The following is a 25135-nucleotide window of genomic DNA, read 5'->3' as shown; positions in this document are numbered from 1 at the left end:
TCAAAGAGTTGTTCTAAGTAATAAATTGATAAGCGGACTTAGTAATTATATAGAGATGTTAATTAATAAAATGTAACAGACCAAGTTTCAATACATTTACCCAATCCACTCTACGCAGCCATACGTAAGAGAATCGGTATAAGTCTTCCATATTTTGTATCATTACCAAAATGTTAAAATTTCCGAAACAACGTGACTACAAAATGACGTAATTTAATGATGTGATGATATTAAAAATTTGATGACTTTATGATATTTCTATATGCGTATACGATTTTCAATACGTATTTTTCGATATGTATTTAGATTTAATATTCGATATGGCTTGATTCATTTATTAATGATGAACGCACATGATATTTCGTGTTTCGACTTTTAACTTTTAGTAATGAATTGATAATATTTTATAATGATATAAGTAACATAGGAAAATGACAAATACAGTATCGAAACATGTTCCATTACATTTATTTTTTAATACTATAAAGAGACATCAACATTCTACTTTCACATAACGAATATATCATGATTGTTTTATACGAGAAAGAGAGTAAATACACTTATATGAGATCCTATCATTAAAATTTTATCATTAAGTAAATGTTCTAGAAGCTTTTAATGATAAATATTTCTTACAATAATGATAGATAACACACATTCATATTTGATGAATTAATCTACTTTATCAGTAATTATTGTGATATTTTATACGATTATCTATATAGAGAATATTATTGTTCAAAGTATCTACTAGTATAGCAATATGTATTAAAAATATAAATAAATCATGCTTTATTGGTCCATTGATTCTGCAATTATGAAACAATAGTGCAAAATTAACAAGTGGCAAGCTTAATAATATACATATAAAAATTATATTTATTGTCTTTAAAATGTAAATTAAAAAAATATATTGTCAAAGTCACAAATGCAAAATTAAAACGTATACAGAGTATAAATAATGGGGTTAGAAAATGTCACTATAAGTATCTATTATTTATTCTATGCCTAATATAGTTATAGAAAATAGTAAAAGATTTCCAGCCAAAATTTGAAGTAACACTCAGAAAATTGGTCATAAATCTACATAAATTTTCATTAAACATGTCTATAGAAATATATTTCAAAACGCTACTGTTAAATATTATTGTTCGTATATATAACTACAATATAGTTAATATTTTATATAATATAAACACGCAAAAACGCTTCGACGTCTTCTAAATATGAATATATTTATTTACCACAGATAATTAATCTAGTAAGCAACGTTCATACCTCTTATTTATAGATTAAAAATAAATCGGGCGGGTGACAAGATGGCGGCGGTAAGATGGCGGTTTATTCGTCTTCTTCGTTTTGGTAGCTCACGTAGCGAACTGATGATTTGTCGCTAATTATTAGACTCTGTAATAAAAATTATTAATTATTGTTATTTTTTTACGAGCGTTGTTTTAAGCAAATTATAAACATAATATATCATGACCATAGTTTACCCATGACATGGTTTGCTGTACTAATTCCTTGTCCTAGTTGTTCCTAGTTCCTAGTTGTATAACGGCAATAAAGAAAATTATTCGACCTTACCATTGATACAGTTTTAAAAAGTTGACAGTATACAGGGTTACTTGTAAAACACCAGCAACCTCGCAGGACAAGATAGCTAACATCATAAGTAACAACATTTGTTCTACGACTTTTGGCATAACGCAATAAATTATTTTTAAATTATTTTTTAAACTTTTATTGTACTGTCCTAACATTTGTAAGTCTATGTTCTATTCATTATCGGATGGACGGCGCGACGTCCCCTTCCCCCTCTCTTTCGCTTTTTGTTTACGTAATTTTTGGGATGCGCGTAGAGTTTACAATAATATTCAAACGGAAAATTGAATTAATATTTATTTTTGTATGAAAAAAAAACCGAACAAATTATCAAAAGTCGTAGAACAAATGTTGTTACTTATGATGTTAGCTATCTTGTCCTGCGAGGTTGCCGGTGTTTTACAAGTAACCCTGTATAAAACGATACGTATGAATCTTTTCTTTAGAATAAATATAATATATTCGGTCTCGTTAAATAAGAATAATGATAGATTTTTTCAACAATAAAAAACTTACTAATTACATGTAACATGAAAATAACGATATGTCACCGTTAAATTGTAAAAATGCGCCTTTTTTAATGCTCTGGGTTACCTGTTTTTCGTCTCTAGCCGGTGGCGAGCGTAGCAACACTAAAAGTGGTGCATACGCAAAGTTCAGTATGGCAATGATCACTAGCATCCATTCAAAGCCAATGCTGTTCACTAGTGCTCCAGAAAACGCTGGGCCTGTTCAAAAGATGATAAGTTCGTTATTAATTCACATATTAATATTGTTAGACGTAACTTTTGATTTAATATTTTTGTGAATGAATAGTTGTCACTATTCTGACCATGCTTAGCTGTCGAATACTATAAATTATTGCCGCTTTCCTTTGACTCGTGGCGCATTCGTACGAATAGTGCCTAGGGGCTCGGACGTTGTTTATACGATGTTCGACCCAACTACCCTCACTTTGCTAATAGTCGTTGACTTGCTGCGATTTGTTATCAACTACCTACATCAATTAGGTAGCTGTATAGAATCGCAGTACATTCTTATTACATTCAAACTAATATTTAACCCGGCCTCGCGTGTTATTTCTTATAATATATCACCATTATATACCATATAGCAACATTAAGTCATTCTCTATAATAAACTAGCGGTCCGCCCCGGCTTCGCCCGTGGTACCTACATGTTTAAACTATCCTATCTCTCAAGTAAGATCGAACTGCACATGGTGTGCGAATTTTATTATAATCGGTTAAGTGGTTTAGGAGTCCATTGAGGACAAACATTGAGACACGAGATTTATATATATTAAGATTATTTATAGAGAGACATTTTTGCTGTTGTTATAAAGTCTATGGTTCAGTAACAAGTTTGATAAAATCAGACTCCATAAGATGGGGAAATGAATACTCAGCTAGTGATAATGAGGTTGCCGATAACAATGATAACGGTTATGATGATTATAGAAATTTCGATGATGATGGTGATTATTATAAATTTAATGATGGTAATAATGGATAAAGTTGAAAATAACGTTGACGATATTGATGTGAACAATAATGATAATAAAATTAATGATAAACTAGCAAACCGGGCGAACTCCGTTTCGCCACCAGAGACACCTTTTCTTTGCTATAAACCTCACGGAGCCCGAGACTTTCCAACGAATGCAAAACCGTGGAAATCGGTTCGTGCGTTCTGGAGTTATAGCGTCAGGAAGGAAAACCCGACTTATTTTTATATAGTTGTATAAACTTCAAACTCACCAACAGCATATCCTAAACAAAAAGCAGTGTCTCCAATCGCATACACTGAACCGTACACGGCAGCATGGCGGATGTCGACAAGGAAGCCAAGTTCCGGCATCATGGACGAATCAACCATGCCTATAGCGAAGCCGAGACCAGCGTTCGGGATTATCAGGTGTTCTAGCTTGCGGGCCATTGGGATCTGGAATAAATAGAAATAAGGATGAAGGAAATACTGTTTATTCACAGTATAATTTTGGAAACAAGAATTCATGAATTCGTGATCTTTTAGTGTAAACGAAAACTCGTATTCAATATTATTCAGCATTAGAACATTGCAAAAAATCTTTTCTATTTTATAAAGTGCTATTTCTGTGTGTGAATTATATAGTGAATTAAAAGTTGTATTGTGTATCGTTTAAATCAGTGAAATAAATAAATTATTATTATAATTGTGTGTTTTTTTAAACACATTTACGCAACAACTTAACAGAACGCTTTTTGAACGAACGCGAACGAAGAACAACGAAAGAATGCTCTACGCCTGTTTAGACCAAAAGAATTTGACATAGTGGGGTTAGGGGGCGTCCATAAATTACGTGAGTTGTTTTAGGGGGGGAGGGGGTCGAGTAAAATCTCATCTAACCTTACGTTGGGGAGAGGGGGGGTGTCAGCAAATATCACGCAATTTTTTTTTAATTGAAATAAAAAAAATTATACTCTTTTGGTCCATTTAATCCAAATAACATGCTTAAGATTTTAATGTTACGGTTAAGATTTAAATATTCTATTGTTACTTTGTTATAACACTAAATTATAACTTGCTGAAACAATACATAATATTAATTACTATTTTTAACTAGTCGTAAACAAAAGCACAAAACAGTTTTTTTTTCTTTTTAAAATGACAAATAAACATAAGAAACCACGAAACCCACATTTTGAAAAATCTCACGTGAGATGAGGGGATGGGGGAGGTGGTTCAATAAAATCTCATGATATCTCACCAGAGGGGGAGGGAGGGTCAAAAAATTGACAAAAACCCCTCACGTAATTTATGGACGCTCCCTTAGAATGAGCATTCGCTCGTTTGATCTAAATGCCTCGTTAGAGACCGGTAAACTTTAAAGATGTATAACCAAAGAAAATCTTACCAAAATGAGGCAAAAACCAATAATGATGAGTCCTGAGCAAGCAGCAAGCCAGCGTCCCATTTTGTGTCCAAGAGGTCCGAATAGATTTGTTCCTGTAAAATAAGGTATTAAAGAACTTACAAATTGTTCTTTAAAATTTGATATTTTTAGTTTTATGGCATTCAAATCCCTACTAATATTACAAAATATGCGAAAGTAACTCTGTCTCTCTGTCTGTTACGCTTTCCCGCTTAAACCTCTCAACCGATTTTGATGAAATTTGGCACAGACAATCTTTATAACCTGAGAAAGAACACAGGCTACCTTTTATTGCGAAATATGTACCACGGGCGAAGCCGGGGCGGACCGCTAGTGCTTTAAAAATATAAATTGGTCAGGCATCCGCCCCGGATTCGTGTGAAAGGATGCGGGTTCGAGTCCCGCCTCGTGATCGAATTTTTTCTATTCTTTATAAAATGTTCTTTAAAATATTTTTTTTGACTCATTAATAAAAATACGATAGAAGAGATTTAAATAACAGTAAAAATACAAGATATTTTATTTATTGAAGTAAAACTTCTTTAAGCGTGTTAAAAATAAAATTTGAAGATCGCGTCATAAGAACACCGTCACGTCATATAGTAAGGCGACGATTTTGGTATCTTTAAATTTTGCCAAAGAAGTTTCACATCTGACACGTGTAATATTTAATTGATTTTTTTAAGATGCAATAGGCAGCCACTATTTAAGCTGGCATGTCTATGGCCACCTACGCCAGTTTTATTGCCCCAATGGTAAGTTTTATTTTTAAGTTTTTTAAGAAGTGTCTTAATTTTTGTTGTATTCATTTTTTTTTCCTTCCTAATGAAATACCACACATTTTTTGTATCTTTTTTTGTGTTTGTTTATCCCTCACCAATCAGATAGCATATACTAGCGGGCAGGAAGGCGACGCCCTGCTGCCAGCGACGCGCCTCCATCGTGTCCGCCATCCAGATCGGCAGGCTCGGCTCCAGCATCGCTATACCCACGTTTGCGAATGTTATTGCACCTGTAAGGAAAAAAACGTTATGTAAAAAACGGTATGAGGCGTGAAAAAATTTAAGATAAGCAACAAAAAAAAAGATTCTTTTCCAAAAATAATAAATGCCACCTAACTGGAACACGCTTCACTTGCTATGAAATATCTAAGTATTAAGGTATAAAGTATGTGCTTATCCAGACTATAATTGTTAATCTCTAGTGTGATAAATACGAAAATGTGGTTGGTGTTTCTTTCTTTGATTTCGCAGCGAAGAGATTTTGTGGTATGGTTTGCGTCTACAGATAGTAAGTAGGATAGAAAGTGGCATAGGCTACTGTTACTGCTCTATGAACCTCTGTGAGTCTCATTCCGATTGCAATTTCAACACATACAAGCCAAATTATGCTTATGTGTGTGTGTGTGTATGTATGTCTTTATGGGAAAGATTGTGTGTATATATAATTACCAGCAGCAACAAGGATGTAGGGATCCGTGACGAGTGCCTTCAAAGATGGTGGTTCGCTCTCCTGTCGTACGACTCCAGGCTGGAGAATCATGAGCTGCAGTACTGTAGAACAGTAAAGAAATTAAATTATTAGATTTCCATATAAGTTGACGTCGGTCAAGTAGTTAAAAGTGTAATTAATTATTTAAAAAAGTAAGTAGTCATAAGAACTGTCATATCGAATTTACTTTTACCATAATTTATTCTACAGGCCCATGTTGAATAAATTATGGGTCATTTAAACCACCAGGTGAACTATCTAGAACGATATAAGAGCATAAAATAATAAGATTCAGCACTATGCCGTCACTTGTAAGCTGACCTGCGTGCAGATGAGAATTCGAAAGTACAGGTACAGATTTTTACCCTTGTCTCCATGATTTTTGTGCGGCGTTGCGGAATAATGGATTAAAGGCAGTATTGAAATATGTAGTATGACACAGATGACGTACAAAATCAAATGACCAAATTTACCCCGGCAACTGTCGGAAAATAAAAATAAATTTCAACTTTTTGGACCACCATTTTGAGATGTGAAAACTTAAAACTCGATGCTCATATCTCAGAATTTTGAGTGTTGAAATTTCAACAAAGTATGAACAACAACATGTCGGTAACGTGATTTTATCTACATAAAATTACTCAATGCGGCTAAAGAATAATTATATTATCAAGAAGTTACTATACAGAGTAAAAAAATATTGCATGAAGCTTTTTTTGTACATTTTATCTACTCCTATGGTATGTACATTGTAACTCACATCCATCACCCAGCGCGAGAGCAGACAGCATCAAGAAGGGTGCAGTTTTTCCCACGAACTCGTACATCAGGCCTCCAAAGGGTGGACCGATGAGGACTCCCAGCGCCAACCCTCCGAGGGCTATACCCATCGCGTTACCACGTTCCTGTGGGGGGAAATAAATGATGGAATATAACTAGTCAAAATGAGATTTCGAATATAAATGAGCTCATGCGTTAATCTGATGTATAACAAATGATCGTAGTTTCATCCTAATACATCCAGTATTTTTTTTTGTCAAAGACTACATACATCCGAGCAAACTTTCTTATTTATAATATTAGTAGGATTAGTAAGAGGATTTTGCTGCCAAAATATACTAATAAACACACATCAACAAAGTCTAGGGATATTTTGTAATGTACAAATATCCAAAAATCAATGAAGAATTTTGTCATAATATTGTAAATGGAAGATATATAGTTATAATAATACATGTTTTTCTCTAATTTTATGTTATTTCTGTATCTCTATTTCTTCTGTATACATGTACCATAAGTTAACGGATTTTTTTATTTATTTATTTATTCATACTTTATTGCTCTGACAAAACTTAACTAGGAACTTAATCTAATTATAAATTAAAACAAATGGCGGTCTTATCGCTAAATAGCGATTTCTTCCAGACAACCAGACGTACGAAAGGAAGTTAGCTTGAGGAGAGGAATAGGGCAGAGCATAAATTTAATAAGTAAGAATATATTAATATGTAACTATAAGATTATCGAGAAATACAATATATATTCACAATAGTAGGTATAGGAAGGAATAATTAAGGCCATAAAAATATGTTAATAAATATAGTTATAAAGCGATAAAGATATAATACAAAATAGATTATTAAGTACGACAAGAAGAATGATAATTATCGCGTACCATTATTTTAAATTTATGTAATGACTGTGCCTTTTTTATTGGTTCTGGTAATGCGTTCCACAATTTAATAGCCTGAACAGTGAAGGAAGTATCGTAGAAACAAGTAAGGTGTGGTGGCATTCGTAAACGATACATTTCAGTGGAGCGAACAGGTTCTCCATTGTTACCCCTGAAGACAATTTTTTCTTTTAGGTATTTCGGCATCTTTGGGTTGAACATTACCTGATAGAGAAGATGCAGCACATGAGCATTCCGGCGAAATCGGATCGGTAGCCATTTGAGTTTAGACCGGAACTCAGATACATGGTCATATTTCCGTAGACCAAATATGAATCGTATACAGAGATTTTGTAGACGTTCGAGTTTGTTTATTTGGTCTACGGAAAGATTGACATAACTCACATCGGCGTAGTCAAGTATGGGCAAAAGGAGGGATTGAGCTAACAGGATTTTGGTTGGAAGAGGAAGGAAATTTTGTAGACGTCGCAAAGACGCCACAGTTGCATACATTTCTTATCGGATTTATAACGACTACACAAAAACAGACTTAAATCAAGAGCTAATAAGATCAAATTTACCTTATCATCCGGATATCTTTCCGCCAACATGCCCATACCAGATACGGAAGAACAAGACGACCCAATACCTTGGAGTGCTCTGGCTATGAAGAGTACGCTGTACGATCTACCGAACGCGAATACTGCAAGAAATCAAACATTTTTTTTCTATATTTTTTTATCTGTGTTAGTGGTAACGCGTCTTTGAACATTTTTGAAGTGAAAACTTCTTTAGCGGCGTTGGGTATAAAATCTTAAACTCGCGTCAGGACACGTGACGATCGAAAAAGCGTGACGGATACCATTCCAAAATATCAAACATGCTCAACGTTAATAATCAAGTTTTCACTTCTGCCGGCACTCCCGGAGTGCAACCCGTCTTTTTTTTATTTTTTTTTTTATTTCGCTCTATCGTTAACAGACATTACTGCGTTTGATTGTTGGTATAACCTAAATGTCTCGATTTAGTATAAAACGACACGAACGAAATTGTTGATTAAAATTTAAAATTATTGACTTTCTTATTCTTATATATGTTATTTCTTTACTTTGTGAATTAAATCTATTTACGGAAGTAAAAGTGTTGTTACAGAATAAGATACAAATTTTTAATAACAAAATTTCCAAAATAAATTTTCTCTAAACAAACTTACTTATCGTGGAGAGGAACATCAGTATGAAACCGGTGAACATTGGTACGCTGTAACCGATCCTAAAAAAAAAATTATTAAGCATTACTAAAAAATCATTGATTTCAAACTTTTACTCCCGTGTGTAAATTGTAAATGTAAACCATCCTCGAAACAAGCTAAAGTCACAAAAATTTCATTGAAATCGGTCCTGCCGTTTATGAGGAGCTTACTGCCAAACACACGAGCAAAATTTCTAAAATTTAACACACTATGCAAACTGTGTCGTGGCCAGAAAGTTTCGAATAATTTATAATTATAATTTCAAATCTTACTTATGTGTCAGAGGACCAACGAAGGGGTTAGCTATGAGCTGCACTATGGCTTTGCTCGCAAACATCACTCCGACAGCTACCGTCTCATGGATCAGTTCTTGATGACGGACTTCCTTTTCAGCCGTGATGTTAACTGCAAAACAAAATTATTAAGCACTAGCTTTTCGCCTGTGGCTTCACCCGCTTTGTTAAAAAAAAATTGGTTGTCTGTAAAGTCGGTTTACTGACGATCAGAGGCGGCTCGTGACAAAATTTTATGGGTGTTCACTTGAAATAAAACACTGAAAATACATGGTGTAAAGCAGTACATTTATCAAAAAAATTACTTATAAAGGAAATACATACGTCTTTCTTTTTACGCTCGTAAAATATGTCTGTTGTTGCTTTCATCACAACCACACAACCACGGTGTTTTCACATAATATTGTTCGGACTTCGGATTTAAACACCCGCGTAACTATATGTTTTCGTTTTTGTCGTACATTTTTGCGTAAGGTCAAGTTCAGGCCGTGGCAGTCCCTTAGCTTTCAATTCAAGCCGAATTTGTAACGTTTTAACACACTTTTTAATGAACGCCACATTATAATTGTTCATTTTCACACTCACAAGTAATACTGATAACTAGTAACTACAGACTATTTCAACACGTATCTTATGATTTTAATTAGAAAATTCCCGAATTTGCATTCGCGCGCGTGCATTGAAGTTGACTCGAGAGTCGAGTGTTTGTTTATAATATAGAGAGTGGCAACCTCGCGCAATCGCTGTCCTGTGTACGGGCGCCCAGGCGCGGCGGTAAAAACGAACCGGCAACGTTTGCGGGTGCGGCGCTCCGAATTTTGCTATTTTTCCATAGAAAATCTTCTGTTTCACGCGCGCAGGGCACTGGCAAACCCTCTCTTTCACTCCTATTGGATTTCGTATTAGGAAATGTACTAAATATTTTTTCATTGGAGCGCAATCGTGAGCGCTCCGCTTCGCGCGTTACTGTATAATACAGTATTATTCAGGTGTATGGAATGATGGAATGATGGATATATTCATTGGTATTGACAGTAGTTTTTTACGATTACGATTGATTTTAAATAGTAATAATTAATATTAATAATGAAATTAAGGAGTATGATTTTATTATAATTATTTATGGGAGTTCACTGCACCAGCGCTCCTTAGGGCGAGCCGCCTCTGCTGACGATAGTTGAACGTGACAACGTCCGATTGTGCTTCTTTGTCGCTCGTTCCGCGCTCTCGCTCGCACTTCAAGCCTTACATGGAACGCCTCAGATGAGTCAGAGCGAGGTAACGCCGCATGAGTCATGTTTTTTCGTGCGTGCAGCCGGCTTTATCGAATTATAAGACGTTGTCACGTCAAAACCTAAATTATATACTAAAACCTTCTAGTTTAATCAACATATCTGCCGCAGTCATGGTTGTATTTGCTATTTGATTGAATGACTAGCGCCTTCATTGAATGACGACATTCAATTGATAACTTCTAACTAGGCTGAACGTTGATTTAACAAAAATGTTATACAACTAGTTAGCAGATTGTAAAATAGCCCTTTGAACTTTGACTAAAGAACTAAGTAGCATATTATGTATTGGAAAATGTATTCTTTTTACCACAAATCTACCTTAATAGTTACTTAGAAATTAAATCTAAAAATGACTACTTACCACGAGTAACATTTTCAATCGGCAAGCCAGTAATATTCATACAGGGACAGTAGGGGGTCGGCGCTGGCGGCGGGGTGGTCAGGTCCTCGATAGCCACGGAGAGAGGCGCGTCCGGGTGCTGTATGTCGTATAGGAACTCCGGGATGATGGGCACTGAGGAATAATAGAGTAAATGATGCAGGGTTCTGTAGTAATTTAAGTTAATGATGCAATCTATAATCGTTAATTTTGTATCCATGATAAACGTATTTTAATTTCATTTCATTTTCATTCCAATCTTAAAAAAGAGACGAGATTCACAATCAAACAAATCTTTAGTTTTTATAGAAAGAAAGAAAGAAAGAAAGAAAATACGTTTATTCGGCAATCAGTAAGACACAATCATCACAAAACATTAATAAAAGCAAAACAAAAACATACAAAAAAGAAATGGAAAACAATAATAAAATAAAACAAAAAATAAATCAATGTAATATGAAAGTGCCCCCGTATCGCCAAAAAGGACCAAGTTCAGCATGTGCCAGGCATATTATGCCTGGCGCTGGTTTTCAACAAGATCCCTTTAAGATCCGACTCACGGACGTGAGACGACGCAATGATAATAATAATTAAAATAGTGTTTATAATAAGTAAGTAGTGCATTTTGAGTGTATGAAAATCATATATATAAATATCACATATAATTATAAAGTAATATAATAAAATAATACAATAAAACAGATATAGGTACATTACATTATACATCATATTAAATTACACGCAGGCCTAAAATAAAGAACATTGTCCAAAGCTACAAACACATCAAATATAATTCAGTGAAAGAACAGAACACGAAAACAGAAACAGAAACTGGACACTAGCTTATCCTACGCTGCTCATCGATCAAGTAGTTTTTAAGGTGTTTCTTGAACGTGTTAATATTAACCAATAACCTAATCGGTGGGGGCAAGTCGTTCCATATTTTTGATGCTGCATAGCGGAAGCTGCCTCTAAAAGTAGTCGATCTATGCTGAGGAATAATAAGTGGCTGAGCGCAACTTCTGCACGCAACATCCCGACTATTGGTTGTCCAGTTTAACTTTTCATAAAGGTAAATGGGCGTACGGGTCTTGATGATCCCAAACATAAGAGACGCCAGATGCAATTGGCGCCTTGCCTTTAGCTTGAGAATTCCATGCTTATTTAAGAATGGCGTGACGTGACTGCGAGGTGGAATTGTGTAACAGTAGCGCGTACACGCATTCTGTACTCTTTGTACGAGCCTTTCGGTTCTGGCCATGAGACGTGGACCGTAGACAGTATCACCGTAATTAAGTTTAGATAGAACCAAAGATTCTATCAAACGCACTCGAAGGTCCTCCGACAGGTATGGACGCACTCTATACAAAGTTTTTAAACGGAAAAAACAATTACTAACTGTGTTAGTGATATGTTTCTCATATCTTAGTGAGCTATCTACATAAAGACCTAGATTGCGCGCCTCGTAAACTCTCTGGATTGTCTTACCTACGATTTTAACATCAAAAGGTGGCATAGATGTGATATACTTTTTTGCACCGAATAACATATACTTTGTCTTATCAGGATTTAACACCAAAGCATTTGTGTCAGCCCAATCTGCAATACGTGAAAGGTCATCATTCAAGTGTTTTATAGCATTATCAAAATCATTCGGAAAGAAAGAAATATAAACCTGAGTATCATCGGCATAAATGTGGAACTTACACTTTTTTATTGAATTAACTATATCGGCCGAGTATAAAATAAATAGGATGGGGCCCAGAATAGAGCCTTGGGGAACACCTCTATCAAGAAGACCAAAATCTGAAAATACGGAGCTACCATCATCCAATCTGATTTCGACACTCTGCTGACGGTTGTATAAATAACTGTGAAACCAGTGTACTGTGCTGTGGCTAAAGCCATAGTAACGCAGCTTCGACAGAAGCAAAGGAATACTTATACAATCAAATGCTCGGGAAAAATCAAGCAGCACAAGGATGGTACACATACCCTTATCCTGAGCGGCCAATACATTGTCCGTTACGTCCAACAGAGTTGTTGTGGTACTATGGCATTTCCTAAAACCAGACTGAAATACGGGAAGCAAGTTATTGTTCTCAATAAACTCCGTAAGTTGCCTACAAACAACCCGCTCCAATACCTTCGACATGCACGGCAAAACACTTATCGGCCTCAAATCCTTGAATGAAACAGGGTTACGATTCTTAGGCAGAGGCCGAACCAAAGCTTTTTTCCACAAATCGGGAAACGTCGACGTCAAAATGGAGCCATTAATAATCTGAGTTATAGGTTTCAGGGTGTGAGGAAGAGTAAGCAGCAGCATATTCAAATTTATTCCATCACAACCCCCAGCGTTCGACGCGAGTCCCAGCAAACATTTTGACACAGTGTCTTCAGAAACAGTTGTTAATTCAAAAACCGCCTCGCTGTGCAGATGGGAGTCGAAGAACATTAAGGACGTTGAATCTACAATAGCACTACCTGGGACTTGTAAAAAATGCTGATTTATTTGATTGGGGCAGGACAGATGTGGTGGGAGCTCATTTAATTGTTTGCGAGGTAAAACATTAGATTTTATATTTTTCCAAAGCACCTGAGGTTCATTTATTTTATCATTTATACTAAAACGAAAATAAGCTACTTTTTCATTATGTAAAGAGGACACGACGAGAGATTTCAATTGATGGTAGTAATCCTTTTTAGAATCTGTCTTAGATTTCCGATATTTAGATAAAGCGGCATCGCGTAACTTCATCATGGTTTTTATAGTGTCAGTAATCCAGGGATGTGAGGGCTCTTTGAAAACGATTGTCCTAATGGGTGCATGTAAATCAAACAGCGCAATAATGCACTTTGAGAAAGCCTCAACCATAGCATTTACTGAGTCCAGATGCATGAAATTATTCCAATCTATTTTACTCAGGTCTTTATTTAAACTTTCTCGACAAATACATTTAAGAGGACGGAATTTAGTTACATAAGGTTTTAATCTATTTCTTTTTATGTTGAACTCACACATAACGACAGAATGACCAAGACTAGATCTGTATGGTTCGACTGTAACGTTCCTAGCCTGCAAATCCGTGCAAACTAAATCGATTAGAGTTTGACTGCCTTCAGTAAAGTGGGTAGGAGCAGAAACAAGCTGTGAAAGGCTCAAGGAAGAAAGAAATTCATTTATTTTTAAAGATTTAGAATCATTACAATTTATCATATTTACATTGAAATCCCCCAACAATACACAATGATCAACTTTATCAAGTGCACTTATTGTGTCAGTCAAAGTATCCAGAAACAAATCCAGATTAAGCCACGGCGGACGATAGGCTGTTCCCACCGCAATATGTTTACCGTTGACCACTAACCTCAGCCACATTTGTTCAACCGATTCACAGTTTGGATTAATTGGGATGGTTATCGCTTTAACCTTTAATCCACACCTGACATAAAAACCTACCCCGCCACCACGGCCCGAGCGCACCGTCGCAGGCCGCGGGACATGCCGCAGTCGGTATCCGGGAACAACAGGAGCGCGACCGCCATCTCTATAGCATTCAAATGCTTTATAAAGAAAAGAAAACATCGATTATCAGGCGAGATTCGAACCTATGTCTTTTTGCCATACATAAACGGACAGATTTTATTCAAACTTTGTACACTATAAAGGATATGTGACTATAGATTATAATATACTAGATTTCCGCCCGCGGTTTCGCCCGCGTTTTCAAAGGAAAACCCGCATAGTTCCCGTTCCCGTGGGATTTCCATCCAAGTTACCCACTATATGTGTGCTAAATTACATTATAATCGGTTCAGTAGTCTTTGCGTAAAAGAGTAACAAACACACACACACACACACACACACACACACCCTCACAAACTTTCGCATTTATAATATTAGTAGGATAGTACAATAATTTCATGAGTTTTAACGTAGATGGACAAGAAAAAAATAATACCCTTAAAGAAACTTTATTTTACTTTAATTTTTTTTATTATTGCCAGTTAAATTCCATGCAAGATTATACTATAGTTATTAGTTACTAAGATATATGTTTATTTATTTATTTGGGTACATCGACAGATCGCGCATACATCATTCCTTAATAATAAATGGATAGAGTAATAATATTCTAATGCTTGACCCTATTATAAATGTACACAGCATTACAAGAAAAACTAAAGATAAATGTAGTCAATGAGGATGGTTTATACAACTAAAATAAGTATATTAATTCAATATTGCTTAATTCTAAAACGTGATGTGATATGATCTGTGCACCTTTCGTTAAAACATTGGCAGACTATCGTGAAAAATATCAAGTTTCGGAGCTTTAGTGAGTATATGTTATCATATAGCTTTAAAGATAGCCGAGACACATCGTTAATGATGTAAGTATTAGCTTGAATCCTAACATACTTAGATAACATAATATATTCTGTACTTAGTGTTAAGAGGAGGCTTCCTAACTTAATTTCATTGCACTGAGAGACCGGTTAGACCGCTACGGTGCTAGACGCTAACACAGCCGTAATAAAGTTGAACATCTCGTAATATCGTTCGAGCTCGAAACTAAATCTCGTAAGTCTCAATTCTTATTTCGTTTATAACTAAAGTAATAATTGATCTAGAGAAAAAATATCTTGGGATTGGATAGTAAACTATATTTTTTTACTGTTAACATTTATTTTAGACATAAAGTCCAAGTAAATCTTAAAAAAATGTAATAATCCTTAAAAAAGGCATAATTTTTGAATAAAAAATGAATTGAGCGAAAATGTTACAATTACACAATTACGTAACTGTCTTGTACATGGAAAGAAAAAGACCCAATAAATCATATACTAAAGTTCCATTTTGATTGTATGTGTGACTGTTTCAGAATATTAATGCAAATTCACATAAAATTTAGGGAGCCTCCCCTTAAAGATAGCCGAGACACATCGTTAATGATGTAAGTACTAGCTTGAATCCTAACATACTTAGAATAACATATATTCTGTACTTAGTGTTAATGTGTTGATTTAGTGCTTTCGTTAGAGAAATCTGCAATGTGACCTAGATTGCTTACGTTTCTAGGATATGTTTATTGATATTCTTAAGGGGACTAGTAGAGGTAAACGCGAGTTTTATAATGCTAAAGTATATGATTAACTGCAGTAAAAAATCTCAGACAAATATATGATATTCTTCAGGAGATATACTAGCTAGATAGTGTGTTGAAAACACAATACAACTTATTTTACTCGATAAAATAAAATCGTGATCTCTATCAACCGTCGTCGATTGTGTTAATGTGTGCGCAAGTCACTCAAGTTCAGCTAGCTCTTGTAGTCCTCTATGGTTAAAATTGAGGTTTTTATTGTTTAAATTGTAATAATGTAAATTAAAAAATTAAACAAGAAGTTATATTGCGTATTTTGTTTTATTTCATGAAGTAGGTTTTTATTATTTTGATAGACCAAATTTAGATTTTATAACATTTTTTTTTTACTATTTTAAAATGACTTGATTATTTTAAATATTGTTTTATACATTTTGTTTTAACTATGTTTTAAAACATTTCTTTGTTATTCAATTAGAATTTTCACTTTATGTAAATGGTATAACTGTCTCATTCAAAAATCCATCGAAATATGTTTAGCCTTTTTAGGTGATATCTTAAGGCGTTCGCTTACCAGTTAACCAGTAAGCTAGATAAAATTAGTATTTTACTCACATTTAAATTTAAAAGCTAAATTTCACCCTATTTATCGATATCCCAGCGAAAATACACCAAACCCAATTTATCGATACAAAGCACATCACTAGCTGTCATCGACACGCTCACTCGACACCATTGAGAGCGTAATGAAATTTCGCACGAAATTGAACGATTTCTATGAAAATATTGTAAAGGGTAGATTCGGAGCAATTTGTATTCATATTTTATATTATTAGTATAAGCAAAAGTGGATTTTGAGTGCTGCTAAAGATTTTCTTTCTTGTGAATTGTGATATAAATATTAAATTAAGTTAAGAAAGGTGATGGTCCAAAAAAAACCCAGAGTCGATTTAGACAAATTGGGTATCAATGGCTTTATTATATTGCACAATTTACCCCACCGAAAAATTAATGCCCATATCCATGGGGTATGAGAGTTATAGGCTAACAAAGTATATATGGAAAAATCATGAGTAACTTGTTATTTAGCCTATAACTCTCATACCTACCCCATGGATATGGGCATTAATTTTTCGGTGGGGTAAATTGTGCAATATAATAAAGCCATTGATACCCAATTTATCTAAATCGACTCTGGGTTTTTGGTCCATACATTTTTGGACCATCTCCTTTTGAGAGACATTTTTTAAGGTTTTTAACAGGTGTCAATAATATAAGTATTGAAATGAATACAATTTTTAGGTACCTAAAAGTTGGTTGGAAGAGATTCGTTCTGATGTATAAGTCCACCGTAGGTATAAACAGTAGGTATATGTTAGAATAAAACAAGTTATATTTCTTTGTTTTAAAATATACTAATTACATATTATGCTCTTTTTTCTATAGGTACACACTCACTTTTCAAAAACTTTAAAGAATAGAACAAAAATTGACCATTAAATGAACCTACGTCTTTCGCCGTACCTTAGCGACTCACAACTCTGCCCCTTATGATCTCAGATTTTAAATATAGAAAATCTGAATAAAAAATGTTCTACAGTAAGTTTCTCGAAAACTATCAACCTTAGAGAAAAAATACAAAGAATAAAAAGGGTTTATTTTAGGCTATTCTTGCCGATAAAACCATAAAAAATAGATGTTATACTGACTAAAAAAAAATTTCAAAATTATGGTCTTTTTTCCATAGCGCCCCCATGATTATTTTTATTTTAATTAGGTCTCTTATTTAGCAGTTATATTAAAATAAACGATGTATCTATTAATAGAACTTTCATAAACAAACACGAGTAAATCTAAATAACTAAGTTAACAAGAATCAAGATTGCGCGAATATCAAGTCTACGAAATTTGATTGGAGTTGTAACAGCAGTGAAAACTAGAGGCAATTTCATTTGTGACACGCTCTAACTTCATCAGCGTAGTGTTATGCCGCGTACGCTTTATCGATATAATTTATACTGGATTATCAATATAGAACGTATTTATTTTGTTCTGTTTTCTTCTGTGACGTTTTGATTAACTAATTCAGCAAGTGCTTAAAACGTGATTTAAAAACAAATTCATATGAAATACGAATATATATTATGATCGTTGCCATCAACCTATATTTTGTTCCATTATAATAAATGTAGACCGGACTGGCCAAAGGTTGGCTGGTTTCCTCACGACGTTTTCCTTCACCAATTAAATTGTTGCATGACCTAGTCGTCGAGTGTAAATGAATTGAGCTTAAAGTAAATTGAGGAAAATATATTTATTGCTTCAAAGTTCAACCAAAAATAAAAAAATGTTGTGTGGTTTTATGAAACCACGGTAAAAGTGTAACTGTTCGAACGGTTCCGAACACTGCTTTGTGTAGCGCATGTCGCGTGACGGTCGGCAGCCGAGTAGGTATACCTACTCGGCAGCCGCGATACACGCGACATGCGCTACAAAGACCAAAAAGTTTGAGATGATGTAATAAAAGTTTCACTTTAAAAATATCTATCGACATCGCAGCACATCACTAGCAGCGTCCTTTGATGAGGCGTTTAAGTGAGTTCCACTTTGATCTCGCCGCTCAGTAAATTGCCTCGCTTCCGGCCACAGTTGGAGTACTAGTTATTTTAGAAATACTAGTAATATGCCCTTGCTTCGCTTTAGTTTTTAGAATTTCATGTATATTATCACTACATAGTATAAAACAAAGTCGCTTTCTCTGTCCCTATGTCCCTATGTCCCTTTGTATGCTTAAATCTTTAAAACTACGCAACGCATTTTGATGCGATTTTTTTTAATAGATAGAGTGATTCAAGAGTTTTAGTATATAATTTATTAGGTTTTAGACAAAGCGGGCGAAGCCGCGGGCGGTAAGCTAGTATTAAATAACTTATTTAACCCCGTCAGAAACATGAGGAAAAATACATAGAGAAATACAGTCGTATCTAAAACCTTATTAACTATTTTAATCAGTTAAAAAGTGAATTTTGACCACCAGACAATACTAAATGGTTAAAATATAAGCTACTTGAACTTTCGTTTGTTGAAACTCTTGAAAATACTTTTCCTTTGAGAACGAAACATTTTGAGGTAAATGCAAGAACTCTTCGACTTACGAACAAGTTTTGAAAATTATTAAGTCCCTTTGGTACAAATTCATATTTTCGTAAATACAAAAATAATAATGTAAAATAAATAAAAAATGCAATCATTTTAGAACTTAATTAAAAGGAGTTATCATATTTTACTGTGAAATGTTCGGTACCATCGATTTATAAATAAAAAAGAGCGTGTGTGCTGAGCTCACGTGTCAGAAGTGAAACTTCTTTGGCAATATTCAAAGATATCAAAATCGTCGCCTTACTCCATGATGTGACGGTATTGCCATGATGTGACGTTAAAATTTTACTCTCAACGCGCCTATTTTTTTCAGTCCAGTAGCTAATTCCTAAGATAAGCCAATAAAAAGATTGTTTAAAACAAAAAAACTTCAGTTTTACATTATTGAGTAGGTATTAAATAAATACTTATTAAACCAGCCAAGTGCGAGACGGACTCGCGCACGAAGGGTTCCGTACTATCATCTATAATAGAATAGCATTTATTGTATGGGCCTCCCTTTAATATTTTTTATTTTTAGTACATATTTGTTGTTATAGCGGCAACGGAAATACATTTGTGAAAATTTCAGCTTTCTAGCTATCACGGTTTCAGATACAGCCTGAGACAGAGTGAGACAAATTAGTTGATTCTATCACTATATCGTGCTTTTTTTTATTTTTTATCTATACAGAGTGTCCCATTGTTGGTATAGTAAGCTCAAAGGAGGTTATAGTTTTACATACGCTGAGTACGTAAAAAATACTTATAAAATTCCAGACGCAGTTTTTGAAGTGAAACTTCTTTATTTTTTTTCAAATAGATGAATTCTTAAAACTCTATATGTACACCCATAACAAGCAACCCGCCCAGCTTTGCTACCAGCACGTGACCTATCGTTTAAGATTATGTTTTCATAGACAAAATGCTCACATTATCGAAGCGGTATGCCGGCTGCGCGAAGCTAGAGAAGAAAACATGGATTTTCAGGAAAAATTTAGCAAAATTTTTTTGATGTAATTTTGTTGTTTAAGTATCTTTTACGTGATCAATCTATGCAAAACTACAAGTCCCTTCGCGCTTAGTATACCAATAGTGGGACACCCTGTATACAATTTAAGACAACATTTAAAACAATCTGTAATCACAATTGACAATTGATCAAACGCGGGAAACATTTACGCTCCACAGATAAACAAAGGTAAGATGGCGGCCAATCTAATAAGTGCTCCATGAATTATGTATCTGTGCTCTTCGATTTTTCTCCCGCCGTTTCTATTTAATATGGAGTAGCTGATAAAATAAGAGTGTTAAGGAGAATAATGTACTGGGGAAATTCCTAGGTCATTATTATTTTAGGTACTTATTAAATTTATTATTTCTAAATCCAAAATTTGAAGGAAATTTTTCAACAGCGATGATTGAAAATATAAAAAAAAATTCAGACTTAGAGACCACTATTTAGAAATTTTAGTACCATTTAAATTGGTACCATTTAAAATTTTGAATATTCTGAATAAGCTAAGTTACAGTGAAGGTATAAATAAAAATTTATTTGGCATCTGTTTGAAATGTATTAAATAATTTTATATTACACACTAACTTTTCAACCGTGCCTTCATCCAGTTTGACTTAAAAATTACATACTAAAACCTTCCTCAACAACCACTAAAAAAATTGCATCAAAATCGGTAACGCAGTTTTAACGATTTAAGCATACATAGAGACAGACATATTATGTAGTAGTGATATAATATAACATTAGCAACTTGTAAATCATCGTAGCATCTCGTAGCACCTCGTAGCAGATCGTAGCAAATGTCGTAGCACATTAAGATAAGCTTCGGTAACTTCTCTGGGTTTGTGACGTCATTTGTGAAGCATATTAACCGATTACGACTGAAGTAGGGTTATGTTTTTCGAGTTTAGTTTATAGAATGTATGTATAAAAGTATGTATAATTAATCATTTTTTAAACCATGATTCATAATAAAATCGCAAAAAAAAATGCAATGCAGTGCATTATGCGTGTTAGGATTAATGCCATAGCATTTCTCTTTAATCACTCTATCTATTAAATTACCTGCATCAAAATATGTTGCGTAGTAAACATAGGGGCCGACAGTGGGAAGCGTTTTTCTTGTATTGTCAGTACAAATAAAAAAAAAATCATAATATTGCTGTCTTCTGAACTTCCTTAAAATTTTCATATAAAAATCGCTTCTCACTGTCTGTTTTACTTTATGTATGTTTAGATTTAAAAAAAAAAGCATTAGATTCAGGTGCGTTTTTTTAATAGATACAAGTGATAACTGCGTTAAAAACAACCGACTTCAAACTTGCACTTGCAACATTTACAAATACAGACAAAAATGCTTATAAAATAAAAACTACTGGGTCTATCCGAATAAAATTTTTATGGGACCAATTCGACACCATCCCGCATCGAACAAAAAAAGAATCACGTAAATCGGAGAAACCTCGGAGTAATCGGTGTACATACATAAAAAAAAAAAAATTCATACCGGCCGAATGATAGCCTCCTTCTTTTTTTTGAAGTCGGTTAAAAATGGTTAAAGAGTAAGGTTAGTAAAGAATAAAAAACAAATAATAAGATAGGATTTTTACATAGTTTCAATAGTAATACTCACCAACAGTAGTCAGCAGCATGTTATCCAGCAGGAGAGCAATAGCCACGATCACGAGGACCAACTTGCGGGACTCGCGCATCGCGGCGATGCGGCCGCGCCATCCCGCGAACCCGTCTGATGCTGCGCCCATTGTACTGTGGTAATATTTTGTTCATTGATAATATCTATTCATTCTTTAGCAATTAGATGCTTTATCTCTAAGAAACCCGCTTCAAAATCAGAAAGACTAATAAAAAAGCGACTCTGTTTTATACTAAACTAGTAGTGATTATTTCTTTCTTTTTTTAGTTAGTCAGCCCGCGAAGCCGTCTGACACCGCGCCCATGGTATTGTGATAATATATTAACACCCAAATATACTAAAACTTCAATCATAACCGCCTTATTAAAAAAAATCCAATACCGTATTAAAATTTCAAATCCTTTCAATTTTATTTTTAAATTTCAAGTTTTATAAATCGTAAGACAATTAAATCGTAACAACCCTGAGTTTCGTATTTGATTGCTGTAATTAAAATAAAAGACGTTTAGAGCAATTCAAAATGGCCGCCGGAACAATTTGAAGTCTAATGAGTCCTTTCAAAGTGCTCTGGAGACAAGTATCTATTTTATCAAAGATGGCAATTCATTTTGGATAAAGTTATTGTTAAGCAAAGAGTGCTCCGCGGTTTTATTTTTAGACGTGTTCTTTAAGTTCAGGCGTATTCTATATTAAGTTAATTTAAATGCTTTTTTAATGCTTTTCAACCGACTTTAAGAAACAACGAGGATCTTATTTTCACTGTATTTGTATTTGGGTTTGTTATCTCAGAATTTTGAATAATATGAAAAATAATGTGTGAGATATTTTGATTGCAATGGTACCAGTTGAGTCTATTCTAATGTATCATTCGCTTCATTCTTGGACTCATGATGAAATTGTCTATTTGTGACTCAATTTTATAATGTATGTTATAATAAATTTTGAAATTTTTATTGTTTAATGAATAATGTGAATGAATGACAAATGAATTACACACTTTGATTATAGATCTTATATATAAAATTCTCGTGTCACAATGTTAGTCTGCATACTCCTCCGAAACGGGTGGACCGATTCTCATGAAATTTTCTGTGCATATCGGGTAAGTCTGAGAATCGGCCAACATCTATTTTTCATATTATGTACCACTGGCGAAGCCGGGGCGGGCCGCTAGTACCTATGTAATAAAATAATTTACACACTGTTAAATAACAGCTAAACATGCTGTAATATTATATTGTAAGTTATAACAACCTAAAATACCATGTTCATGCAAATATAGGATTTATTTATTTATTTGAAGTGTTACGATCAAGTTATATAAAAAAATGAAAAACAATTTTCCTTGGACACGGCATCACGCGTGAACGGGCGGACCGATTTCGATAATTCTTGTTTTATTATATTCCTTGAAGTACGAGGATGGTTTTTATGTAGAGAAAACGTAAATATGTACCACGGGCGAAGCCGGGGCGGACCGCTAGTTGCTTATAAATCAGATATTTTTTCTAAAAAAATCCAAATATTAATGCAAAGCTCAATCAGTAAAGACTTATTAATAAACTAATCCATACAAATATTATAAATGCGAAAGTAACTCTGTCTGTCTGTCTGTTACTCAATCACGCCTAAACTACCAACCCAATTTGCATGAAATTTGGTATGGAGATATTTTGATACCCGAGAAAGGACATAGATTACCTTTTATTGCGAAATAATATGTACCACGGGCGAAGCCGGGGCGGACCTCTAGTAATTTATATATAAAAAATCAAATTAACCACTTTCTAGATTTATTTTGAATGGACTTCATATTATTATTGGACGTCAAGTTTTATTATTTTTGGAAGTCATTTTAATAAGTTCTAAATATTTTTTTAATATATTAAAAAAAATATTTAGCACTTATTAATATATTAAATCTGTAAAAAAAATCAACGAAATTTTATATTCGCTACATAAAAATCTAATTGTTTCCTAGTTAGATTTATTTTGAGTAAACTTCAAATGGTTGATTGCACGTAAAGTATCTAATATTAAACCAAAAAGTATTAAGGACTTATTAAAATGTAATAAATCTGATGAAAATCAACACCAAATTATATATTTGCTAAAAATCTGTATGCTATTACCTAAAGGCTAATAATCCCTCTATTAACAATAAAAATATACGAAAAAAAATCTTACCCTAATTGTAATGTTCAGGACATCTCAACATAAAGATATGTATAACAATACTATGAAGCCGTCCGTCCACCTCGGTGTCCGGAGGCGTACTGAGCTTTCCACACACTCAAAATCAAGCTTGGAATGCAGACCAATATAAAAGAACCGACGTATATGCGATACTACCCCCTTTATACTACGAATATATATGAAACGCAGGGGCAGAGGCAGGTCTTTGTGATTGGTCAACCCTTATCAGGATTATTAAAAGCGTGTTGATTGAAATTGAGCGCTGCATCTATAGATATAGAGTTGATTGTCCATTGTCAAAGTTAATGGTCCTGTATAGAATGTAGCTAGTGATAAAGTGGACTTTATAGCATTGGTTTTAGGGTCGGTTTTCGTGTGTACAGTTATATAAAGCTACAGGTTTTCGATATCTTCTTGCTGAAAGAGCGACATGGTGCTGAGTGGAAAATGACGTAAAGAATTTTTGTTAATGACCCGTCACGTATTGTTTGAAATTGGGTTGGCTTTATGGATTAATGAGTTAATGGGTTATTGAGTCATTAATTTGAAATACAAGATAAAAAGTAAAACAACTAAAACCCAACTACGACAAAAAACGACGCTGAAAAAGTATAAAACAAAAGTTAAATTGATGAACAGCTAATAAAGAAGCTATGAACGAAAAGATGTGAATTATATGCAATCAGCCCATGAATACAGGTAAAGTCACAAGCAAATGCTAGTAATATATATATATATATATATATATATATATATATATATATATATATATATATATATATATATATATTCAAAATGTGCAAGTAAAAAGCTTTCAAATGATACCAAACACGGCATATTTATCTTAACTTTATTTTTTTACGCTGTATGTTTTGTCCGCTAGAGGGCGCCACATTAGATTTTGTGAAACCCCATATAGCCTATAACCAGCGGACAATTAAGACGCTTCTAATGATATGTCATTTGTCGAATTCTGATAAGTAGTTTAGAAGTTACGAGGGAACAGATGAACATACATACATACATACATACATATATACATACATACATACATACATACATACATACATACATAGCCTGTCAAAATCATAACCCTCCTTTTGCTTTGCCGTAGTCG

General features: G+C 34.0%; 1 protein-coding gene across 1 annotated transcript; it reads right to left on the bottom strand.

The window, feature by feature from the left end:
* Positions 1 to 1038: 1038 nt before the first annotated feature.
* Vmat (Vesicular monoamine transporter) lies at positions 1039 to 24093 on the bottom strand. The gene is made up of 13 exons (XM_089713039.1): positions 24010 to 24093; positions 21802 to 21935; positions 10884 to 11036; positions 9207 to 9339; positions 8896 to 8954; positions 8264 to 8385; positions 6771 to 6915; positions 5971 to 6072; positions 5397 to 5531; positions 4502 to 4593; positions 3366 to 3549; positions 2200 to 2333; positions 1039 to 1407 (listed from the first exon to the last, which is right to left on the bottom strand). The coding sequence occupies exons 2-13, from the start codon at positions 21929 to 21931 to the stop codon at positions 1342 to 1344; spliced, it is 1455 nt and encodes a 484-aa protein (XP_089569165.1). The 5' UTR covers positions 21932 to 21935; positions 24010 to 24093; the 3' UTR covers positions 1039 to 1341.
* Positions 24094 to 25135: the final 1042 nt, after the last annotated feature.

This window comes from Colias philodice, chromosome 29 (genome assembly GCF_061535455.1).
Source record: "Colias philodice isolate Cphi_HAF_F1 chromosome 29, ilColPhil1 Martin Lab GWU primary, whole genome shotgun sequence".
NCBI classification, from domain to species: Eukaryota; Metazoa; Arthropoda; class Insecta; order Lepidoptera; family Pieridae; genus Colias; species Colias philodice.
This window is presented reverse-complemented; position numbering and strand designations above follow the sequence as displayed.

Excerpts from the sequence above, each read along its gene's own strand:
- Vmat (XM_089713039.1), bottom strand. The coding sequence starts at position 21,931 with ATGGGCGCAGCATCAGACGGGTTCGCGGGATGGCGCGGCCGCATCGCC. Across the intron at positions 6,073-6,770 it reads TCTCGCGCTGGGTGATGGAT|TACTGCAGCTCATGATTCTC; the intron begins GTGAGTTACAAT and ends ACTGTTCTACAG. Across the intron at positions 3,550-4,501 it reads TTGGTTTTTGCCTCATTTTG|ATCCCAATGGCCCGCAAGCT; the intron begins GTAAGATTTTCT and ends TATTTATTCCAG.